At 36.4% G+C, this 10219-nt stretch overlaps 3 protein-coding genes across 3 annotated transcripts in view; 2 read left to right on the top strand and 1 right to left on the bottom strand.

Annotated features, from left to right (window-relative positions):
- LOC105159031 (5'-adenylylsulfate reductase-like 4) overlaps positions 1-933 on the top strand; it is a 4122-nt gene extending 3189 nt beyond the window's left edge. The window contains exon 5 of the mRNA XM_011075962.2: positions 4-933. Within this exon, the coding sequence (XP_011074264.1) occupies positions 4-312 (309 nt within the window). The 3' untranslated portion in view covers positions 313-933. The remainder of the gene's footprint in view (positions 1-3) is intronic.
- On the top strand, positions 2392-6241 carry LOC105158962 (14-3-3 protein 7). Its single transcript, XM_011075885.2, has 7 exons — positions 2392-2577; positions 3954-4260; positions 4723-4810; positions 5011-5120; positions 5407-5555; positions 5763-5797; positions 5916-6241. The coding sequence occupies exons 1-7, from the start codon at positions 2511-2513 to the stop codon at positions 5919-5921; spliced, it is 762 nt and encodes a 253-aa protein (XP_011074187.1). The 5' UTR covers positions 2392-2510; the 3' UTR covers positions 5922-6241.
- On the bottom strand, positions 6794-8567 carry LOC105158960 (uncharacterized hydrolase YugF). Its single transcript, XM_011075884.2, has 4 exons — positions 7751-8567; positions 7558-7650; positions 7416-7483; positions 6794-7321 (listed from the first exon to the last, which is right to left on the bottom strand). Exons 1-4 carry the CDS (start codon positions 8384-8386, stop codon positions 7159-7161), a joined length of 960 nt encoding a protein of 319 aa, XP_011074186.1. The 5' UTR covers positions 8387-8567; the 3' UTR covers positions 6794-7158.

Raw genomic sequence — 10219 nt, 5'->3', positions numbered from 1 at the left:
TATTTGGCTCTTGCAACTATTTTTGTGATTTTGAGATTGCTGCACTTTGCTTTCCCAACAATAAGAAGATGCACTCGGTTAGCTTGGAGGAGGTACACTATAAATGTGAGTCTAAGTAGTTTGTGGGAGCATCCTGTGGTCTACCTTAAACAAGTCATACAATTATTCAATTCTCTCAAGGAGCCATGCAAGCGAAGCAATTTGCAGGAAGGAGCAAAAAATGCCAAGGCATGGGCATCTAAGTCCCTCGCGACTGTTTCTTTTGGAGATGCTAGCTCAAGCCGCGACGCCTCAGTAAGTTGTGCCCGCTGATAATTTATATAGACATGCTTCTCGTTTCCTCCTATCCTGCTTGATGTCAGCTACCAGGAGTCTATAAAGATTGGGAACTGAACTTGCCTGGACTGGGTAGAATTACCAAACGGTTAGTATTATGACATGTTGTCGACCATGGTGGGTGGTGATGTGATGTGTCACAATCATGATCGTATGGTCCTAACACACCCAATCCAGGTAAAATGTTTGCCAATGTTGGGAAGCATATATTCTTTCTCAAATTCTTCAACCAAGGATTAGGGTCCTGTATGAGCCCAGTATCTTATGATAGGGCACACAAATGACAAATGTGGGTGATGCAATAATAGGTTTGATTTCAATGTGATGTAGGTTAGAATTTGTTTGAGCATTCAAGAAAAGGATTAGAGTAACATGTACCTGTCAATTTGTGATTAGCTTCTAACCGGCCCGATAATCTTGAATTTTAGTTTTCCTGTGTTGTATAGTCCTCATCTTTCTTTCTTATTTCATGTGTATCGGAGTAAGATCTAAAGAGACCTTGTTTGTGGCAGTGTCTACACAAGTTCCTACTTGAAGAATGGATGTCTACTTTGTGTATTATGTTGGATCAGTAATCATATATAGGTTTTGATTCTTTGCGTCAGCCAAGCAAAGCATTGTTCTGCTCCATTGGATTTTTTCGGTGAGGAAAGTAAAAGAAAACACTTGCGAATAATATTTGGTGGTTTCTTTCTTGATAAAAAATCTGGATTGAAACAAAAAGTAAATAAAAGCTTTCTTTATTAATAATGTTGTATGGATTATTCATTTTACCTACTCTCGATTTTTTTCTTTTTACATTTTAAAAATAATTTTTATTTTTTTTAAAAAGCATCAGCAATGTTAAAGTAGTAATGTTTTATCTCATTGTCAAGGGGTTACATGATTGTTTTTTATTTGAAGGGGTGTTTATAATTTTTCAAACAATACGGAGTATTCGTAGTTTTATGTTTATTATTTTAAAAATAAGCTTTTTAAAGTATTTTTAAAGAGGTTATAAGCTGGTTCAAACAGCCGTTGAATTATACTTGTATTTCTTTGAATAGAATAAAGAATAATTGGTTGAGCGATTTTAACAATTATAAATAATGTAAGACCAAAAAAGAATATAAGAAATGAAAGAATAATGAGAAGTGAAGTGAAGTTGGTGGGAGGCTGCCCACTTTGTTTTATAGCCATTGAAAATGAATTTTTCTCTTTGGAATAGAATCAGTTATAATGTGTGGGGATGTCTACTTCTAATAATATACTCTACACCAATCATTGCCGCCTCACTATATGGGAGGACAAACTTGTCATTTCCCTTACTACAAATTAGAAAAATAGGTCAGTATTTTTTATTTTTTTTAAAAAATAAAATATATGTATTAATCACTCATAATATCCTATTTTGTTTTAATTCCTTTTACACATAAGACCACTTAAAACAACTAATATTTTTTAAATAATATTAAATGATACTCTTTCAACAAGTAATATGGTATTATTAACACTGCACTATTAAGTATATACGAAATGTATTTAGGTAATTATTGTTTCGTTATAATGTAATCGAAATACGAATTTGATTTTCTCTAAATTGTGTAATCCTATTATCAGATTAATTTTTTATCAATTAGATTGTTTGTATATATATATACATATATTTATTTTTTTAACTCTAATATGAAATATTTTATCAAGAAAAAGCGAAAATTGTATTATTTTGAAAAAAAAAGTAGGTTTCTTATTATATTTTTTGAATTTTAAAATTGACATGAGGAAAAAAAACCAAAAAAAGAAAGTAAATAATCAATAAACTGCAGAAACCGCATGTGTGGAACCGGATGTAGGAAGGCGACAATGATCATAAGTTGTACAATCACAGTCAAAAACATCAGACATATGACCGACAACCGAATCCAACGGCTCTCCGCTCCTTAAGGCCGGGAATCAACCGTCCATGTTTCAGAGGTTTGCTCGCGCAAACCAAGGCGGATTTTTAACAGTGCATTGTACCCAACTCGTAAAATTCATTTACCAAAAGCCGCAAAAACCAAAAAAGTCTTCTTTCTGTAGAGAGAGAATTGAAAAAGAAGAGAGAGAGAGAGAATCGGTGAATATAATCATATAAAGTCGTAGACTCAATACAGTGAGAGAGACACAGAGGGGAACAGAGACAGAGAGAGAGAGAGATGGAGAAAGAGAGAGAGCAGCTGGTTTACTTAGCCAGGCTTGCAGAGCAGGCTGAGAGATACGATGGTAGTTTTTCTCTCTTTGTTTTTTTTTTCCTTTTCAAATTATTTTCTTGATGTATGTACTTATGGTGTTTTTTTCTTGTCAATTTTTAGAGAAATGATAAAGGTATCTGGTTGTTCTGATCAATTTTGAGCTGTTAATTCTGGGTTTGTTGTGGAGTTGAAAATAGTTATGGGTTATGGTTGATTCTTGTACTGTTTCTTAGTATGTTTAAGTCTTTGATATGTGAAGTACAGTAAAGTCAATTTTCGGATCTGCTTGTTTATGGGTTTTGCAATAGTAAGGACGATGATTATTTTTGTCTTCAGTTATAGCAAAAGGAATCTGGTAGGTTTTTTGTGGGCTTTTGGCTATTTTGAGTATGGTATGTTGGGTGAAGTCATGACTTGATTTAATGTGGTATTTGATATTTTCTTAGGCAACAATTTAGGGGCTTAGTCTTTAATTCACGTTTCTATTGAAAATTGGGTCTCTTTGCGGGATGTCCCTCTTGTGCTGGTGTTGCTAATTGTCGAAAGAGAATCTTTAAAGGGTGATCAGTGGTGTACTGGGAATTTCCAGTTGAATCTTGGTGGAGTGAGTGCCTTAATGTCAATTGTGGGATGAGTTCATAAGTATTTGGGACTCAAATGCAAAGTAACCTGCAACTCGAATATGAGGATGTCGGATCGGTAAGCCTTTTACTTGTGAGGATCTTGTCCATTATATAGATACGTCCTGCAATATTAAGAGGGAGTTTTGGGGGCTCAGAATTTAATTGAAGAATCCTTTTCGGTGGACAACCAAGGAAACACAAACCAGATTAAAGTAATCTGCCTAATGTAAGTGTTGTGGAATGAGACATTGGCAGTTGATGGGATGAAGCAGCTTCTCAGTTGTGAACACAATCTATTTGTTTGAATACTGAAATTTTCTCTAGAAGATGGAACAGGGTTATGATGTAAGAATTAGTCATATGTATGGAGCTTATATTTCTTCTCTGAATTGTTCATATCGAGGATTTCCACCAGTTGGTACATGTAGTATCCTGGTTTTCTAATGTTTGAATGGTTACATATGGAAATTGATCACCTTGTAGACTTGTTGCTTAGCTGACGAACTTGATGATGAAGTGTGTCCCTTGACCTTCATATATATTGGATAAAATGTAGAGAACATGAAACTCCCATTGTACAAATGGTGGTGGTTGTTTGTTCATTGTTTATGTGGTGTGTGAAGTATGAAATGAGTGTTGGGCACTATTATTCGCTTTTCTGTTGGCTTAATTGACTGTTGAAACGAAAACTTTATAGCACAGAACATTTATTTTCTTGGTGCACCTTTCTAGGATAATGGAAAATTTACTGAATCGGAGATCTAATATCGAAATTTTCTTCCAGAAATGGTTGACGCAATGAAAAAAGTAGCAAGGTTGGACGTGGAACTGACTGTTGAGGAGAGAAACTTAGTCTCGGTTGGGTACAAGAATGTAATTGGGGCTAGAAGGGCATCATGGCGGATCTTGTCGTCCATTGAGCAAAAGGAGGAGAGTAAGGGGCATGAACAGAATGTGAAGAGAATAAAGAATTATAGGCAGAGGGTCGAAGATGAGCTCACTAAGATCTGCATGGACATATTAGCAGTTATTGATGAGCACCTTCTTCCATCTTCCTCAACTGGAGAATCATCTGTTTTCTATTACAAAATGTGAGTGCCTTCACTGTTTCTCCTCCTTAATCATCTTCTTTCTCACTGCATGGTAAATGTGTGATGTTTGAATAAATGTCGGCCTGGCAGCTGGTGCAACATTATGTTATATTCTGATTTATTACAAGAACTAAGTGCTAGACATGCGGAGATACTTTATTGAAGGGTGTATTTGATGGATGATGTTGCGCTTGCATGAATAGTTCCATCAAGGATTGAGGGTTTTACTTGATAATCTGTTCTGACCACTTATATGTTGCTTTGTCAGTTGTAACTTCCGATCTTGCTTTTCCTGGTTAATAATTCTTTTCAGTAAGTTCAAATTTAATTGGATTTACTTTCACGTAACCATGCATCCACTGAGCATCCTTAGAAACATTCTAGCTAAAGTTGTATTTACCTCATTATTTTAATTCTTAGAATGGACTCTTCTTCTTGGTGATGCCTTTATCTTACCTTTAGGAAGGGAGATTATTATCGATATTTAGCTGAATTCAAAACAGGAGATGAGCGCAAAGATGTAGCAGATCAGTCCCTTAAGGCCTATGAGGTTAGTTTTGCAGCTTATATCTTTTTATGGTCAGTGTGATTGCTTCCCTGATCATTTTTTGGTATGCACATTTCCGGCTTCTCATTATCTCGATTGTACTTGGTAGTATATACTTCTCAGAATCGTCAGTCATCTTCTTCCTTTGCTTGGATAAGTTGGAGGAAGTATGTGAGTTAGGGAACTTTAATTTTACCTTGCAGGCTGCCACTAGTGCTGCTTCCACAGATCTTCCTCCTACACATCCTATCAGACTTGGATTGGCCCTTAACTTTTCAGTTTTCTACTACGAGATATTGAACTCTCCCGAGAGGTCAGTTGCACAATCTCTCCCTCTGTTTGGGCGTGTGCGGATAAGCTCGCTTAGCACGATAACTAAGGACTAGTTCTCTACACTGTAAAATCAAATATATCAATAACCAGAAAGTGCTGGATTTCTTGCTCGTGGTTCTGTAAATTCAATTATAATATTACCATGTTTTCATATTTGATATGGTATCCCGGCTCGGAATTTGCTTGTGATCATTGTTATTGTTTTCTGTTTTTGAACTGCAGCACGACATATTAATCGTTGGTTGACATATTCCGATTTTGTGCAGGGCGTGCCACCTTGCCAAACAAGCCTTTGATGAGGCTATTGCGGAACTTGATAGCCTCAATGAAGAATCCTACAAAGACAGCACTCTCATTATGCAGCTTCTTAGGGATAATCTTACTTTGTGGACCTCAGATCTTCCTGAGGAGGGAGGTATGGCCCTAGGAATGTAAAGTAACCTTGAAAACAGGGAATGCTAGAATAACGTTTGAGTTTATGCCCTTACAAGGAACTGACAGTCTCGTGGTCGAGTTCTGATTCATTCCACGATCTCGTACCTCTTGCTTTTGTATAAAGCACATGTTTGTAAATGTTCCAACCATTTGGTGCTTAGTTCTCAAACTCGTCTTTGTGTGACAGGTGAGCAATCCAAGGGCGATGAGCCTCAAGGAGAGGTAAGGATTTGATGGTGGCATTTGCAAATGCTTGACGATTTCATATTCAAAACTGTGTTTCTCCCCTTTTGCTGCCCCATTTGATACATTTCTTGCTGCTGGTGCTGGGACTTAACAGAGTTAGGGCGAGCTGCAGCGTAGAACGATGATTATTTGAAAGCGTCTGGTATGTGCAGAGGGCGCGCATGTGAAACTTGTTTGTTGTTTACATGAAAGACAAGGACTGGATCGTAATTGGTTTGTATTTTGTTCATGATGAAGCAGAGTATCTTTAAACCGTTTCGTCTTCTTTGTTTTCAATGGTAAGATGCTACGTCGATGTGATGTAGGGTCCCCAATCTTTTCTGCAAAATTGCACCCTACCTGATTGTTTTAATGTCCGTGCTAACAATGGGTCCAATACTATGTTTAAAGTAATAAAATGCACCATTTGTAGGCGTTTCACATGCAAATACACAATTACGCACGTATTTGCGCAGGATATTCATTTGGTAAAACTGAATCGAATATAATTTTCAGTTTCTGACATTGAAAAACTCTATCGCGTGTTTAGAGATTGAAAATGCAAAAAACATGGCTTTTTTCTATTGTAAATAGGATAAATTACATCAACACTTTTTAGGGATAGTTCAATTATACAATATTAGTTACCTTATACTTATGATGGGGTGTTAGTGTAGTGTATTTCAGGAAGGGTGTTAATGTAATATATTTCAGGAGATGTATAAAATTTCGTCACTAAATTGGACGGATATTTGTTATTATAGCTATAATTTTAATGAATATATTTGTAATTTCATATAAATCATGAATGTTTGTGCAATTAGACATAATTTTAGGGAGTGTTTATGTAAATTATCTTTGTAAATAATACAAAAAATATTTCATTCTAGCTATAGATTTCTACGTGATACTGGCATAGAACATTGCATTTGTAGTATATAGATAGAACTTACTCCTAAAATAATCTGCAAGAAACACTAAAATAACAGGATCTTGATAACTTTTCTTTCTTATTTTACGCCAAATACAGTAAGGATTCCGACAGGACAAACAAAACCACGCAGCAATTGTTTCCAGGCGGCCTGCGCGCAGTTAAAAATAATAGACCGGCAGAGACTACAGAGCTGATGGCCTTCTCTTAGACTCGGAGTTTTGTTAAAATGTCTAAATGATGACAATTATTACACTAATAAATCCGGACTACTTTGTTTGATCCCCAAGTGTCTGGTGTGGTGGACAAATGTAGAACATCCATGACCGAAAGAAACATATAAATCTCTGTCAAGAACCAGGGATGCTTTTGGTTTCTACTTTAGTTGTAAGAGCGGAGGTCAAAAGAGTCCATCACTGCAACCAATTCATCTGCCGTTTTGATGATTATCGGCCGATGTTTTAGCGTCTGGAGAGACTTGTCTCAAGAGGAATGTTTTCAAGTGCCTGTGGAACTCCTTCGGTTTCTCGTGAATGAAGGCGTGCCCTGTGTTCTTGATCACCACTAGTTCTGCATTCTCTCCCAAATACCTGCAAAACGAACACCATCCCGCCAGTGTATATTAAATAAAATAGAAGATGCAATAGGATTTAAAGTTGACGGTCCGGGCACATCCACACCGACCTTTTCAATCTGTTAGCGAGTTCCATTGGGAATACACGATCTTGATCCCCCCAGACGATTAGAGTCGGCTGCAATTATGAAATTTGAATCGCATTGAAATGTCTAACAATTTGATATGAATGACTGAATGACAAGTTATAACCTGAGAGATCTTGGGAAGGTCTGACAGCTTCCTGTCTTTGGCGATGGTGCGAAGCAGCTCTTTCTTCTCTTCAACATATTGAGAACACATTTCCTGCCATCACTAAATTTGCTTTATGATTGGATTGGTTAGGATCACCAGTTTTTTCCAATTTTGAATTGAATTATGATTCCAAAGAAAAAGAGAGGGTTACATCAATGAAGTCCTCCAGCAAGCAAGATGGCAGCCCCTTGGGCGGCTTCACGAAAGTGTACCCCATCAGCTCCCTCATCTTCCCCGCCGTCTGCGGCAGCAGAATGGACGCGGCCTCCTCCACGTCCGCCACCGGGAACAACCTCTCCTTCAAATCCTTCTCCTCCAAGCACACCCCGGCGCAGCAAATCACCACCCTCTCCACGCACTCCGCGAACTGCGCCGCCATGCTGTACGCCACGAACCCGCCGTAGCTCAGCCCCATCACCGCCATCTTCTCCACCGAGTTCGCCTCCATGACCCGCTTCACGCACCGGGCCTGGAAAGACTCGCTCCACTCCCTCCGGGTCGAAACCGAGTTCCCGAAGAACACCAGGTCCGGCACGTACACGTTGAAATGGGGCGCCAGGAAGGGGACCGTCTCGCAGAATTGCCACAGCGCGTTCGCCCCGAACCCGTGGATCAGCACGACGTTGGGTCGGGCAGGGTTACGGGTCTTGGGCACCCAGCAATGCATGATGGTGCCATCGCCGAGGTCCGCAGAGAAGGGCCGGAGCCCCGACCGAGTGAAAGCGGATCTCAGGCACCGGTTTCTGGATGATGTGAAGCTGAAGCACTTGGACTTGGATTTGGACATTGCAAACAGTCAGACTCCACAAGAACAGCACACACACACGCGTGCGGGTGTGTGTGAGAAAAAGAGGAGCTGAAGCCGAGTTATTGCAACGTGGGGGGTAAGCAGAGGCGGGATGGTGGTTGGCATGAGGTAGATGGAAAATATAATTTGAGAAATAAAAGAGAGATGAGGGATGGGCTTTTCAAACATAATTTTTAAAATAAATCCTCTAAATAAAACATACCATAATGTAATTTTTATACAGCTACCGTATTATTTATTTAATATTAGTAATTGTAACATACAAAATTTTTATTTAAATCAAATTTGATTGACTCAAATCAATCACATAATAATTATAATATACTTATCATATAATTAATTATTTTTTTTGAATTATACAATAAGTGTATCGCACTTGTCATATAATTGGTTCAAGTTTGATCAATTTAATTTGAATTAAAATTTTCTGTGCAACAAATACAGTATAGACATAAAAATATTATTAATACATGATACGAAAGTGTGATAGAGTATCTTTATCCTATTTGTTCTTGTAATAAAAGAAACAACCTTTATACTCTCATCTTTGTCTTATCATGTCATTATTCCATGTGCTTCCTCCCTAATTTGCTAGAACATTCTACCCTTAATTTTACATTTGGTAAATTTCACTTTGGCCCTTCAATTGTATGTATCGTGACATTTTACCCCTTCAAACTATGAAAATGTATATTTGCCCCAATTTTATTGCCCCTTTTGAAATGCTATTTTAATTTTATTAAACTCAATAATTAAAAGAGTAATTTATATTAGATTAATTGATAGAATTTATAATTGGGATATATGTATTAAAGCAACAACTTTTATTTAATAAATTAACTTTATTCATAACTATATATAATAACAAGGGTAAATTATATCGATATTCCTTGAGACTAGGCCGAATTATACAAACACTTCATGTGTTTTACAAAATTACAGCTACACTCTCTGAAGGGTGTTAGTGTAATGTTTTTCAAAAAGTGTTTGTATAAGTTTCGCATTTGAATATGAGGTATAGTTGTAATTATAACTATAACTTTAAGGGGTTTAGTTGTAATTTTATAAAAAATATTGATTATTTATGTATTTCGACGTAACCGTAAGGGATATTAATATAGCTTCACCTAAAAACAATGCAATGAGTAGAAAATTCAAGAAATTGTAATGAATATTTTGCGAAATGTTGCAATTTCTCCAAGTAATATAGTTAACTAAACCTGTAATCTCTGAAGAAAAGGGCAACTCTATAAAAAGAGCTGAAGTTACTAGATCATTTCGAGCATTTACCAAAAATATAAGTCTTAAAAAGTCACAATATCATAGACCATATTGGCAGGGCTGTAAATGATTCAAATACATCTGAATACATTATTGTTCAAGTTTATTTAAATTATTATTGAGTTTGAATTTATTTTTATTATTAATTTAATTGAGATTAACTAAATTAAAACTGAGTTCGAGTAATTTGATATTTTAAGTATTTTATTATTTTTACACTAATTGAATCAAATAACTTAAAAGTTTATAACAAAAATTGTTGAAGTTTGGTTTGTTAAATTTAATAATTAGAACTCAAACGAGTTTTTATCAATCAATTTTCAATCGAGTATCAAGCATGATACATATAATTTGGCCACACCACAAGGGTCGAAAGATATTTGGGAAAATTCTAGGATCATCGAAGGATTAGCCCTGTAAAACAGAGGTTAGCACTCTAATACTTAAGTTAATAAAGGATTAAAGAAGAAATAAATGAAAACTTGAAATAAAAGTGAAAATAATGGTGAAAAATAGCAATGAGATGTGTAT

Source organism: Sesamum indicum, linkage group LG3 (genome assembly GCF_000512975.1).
Source record: "Sesamum indicum cultivar Zhongzhi No. 13 linkage group LG3, S_indicum_v1.0, whole genome shotgun sequence".
Lineage (NCBI taxonomy): Eukaryota > Viridiplantae > Streptophyta > Magnoliopsida > Lamiales > Pedaliaceae > Sesamum > Sesamum indicum.
Note: the sequence above shows the minus strand (reverse complement) of the source record. Positions and strands in the feature narration are given on the sequence as shown.

Excerpts from the sequence above, each read along its gene's own strand:
- LOC105158962 (XM_011075885.2), top strand. The coding sequence starts at position 2,511 with ATGGAGAAAGAGAGAGAGCAGCTGGTTTACTTAGCCAGGCTTGCAGAG. Across the intron at positions 4,811-5,010 it reads AGTCCCTTAAGGCCTATGAG|GCTGCCACTAGTGCTGCTTC; the intron begins GTTAGTTTTGCA and ends TTTACCTTGCAG. Across the intron at positions 5,121-5,406 it reads ATATTGAACTCTCCCGAGAG|GGCGTGCCACCTTGCCAAAC; the intron begins GTCAGTTGCACA and ends GATTTTGTGCAG.
- LOC105158960 (XM_011075884.2), bottom strand. The coding sequence starts at position 8,386 with ATGTCCAAATCCAAGTCCAAGTGCTTCAGCTTCACATCATCCAGAAAC. Across the intron at positions 7,484-7,557 it reads ACCTTCCCAAGATCTCTCAG|CCGACTCTAATCGTCTGGGG; the intron begins GTTATAACTTGT and ends TCATAATTGCAG. Across the intron at positions 7,322-7,415 it reads CTCGCTAACAGATTGAAAAG|GTATTTGGGAGAGAATGCAG; the intron begins GTCGGTGTGGAT and ends TTCGTTTTGCAG.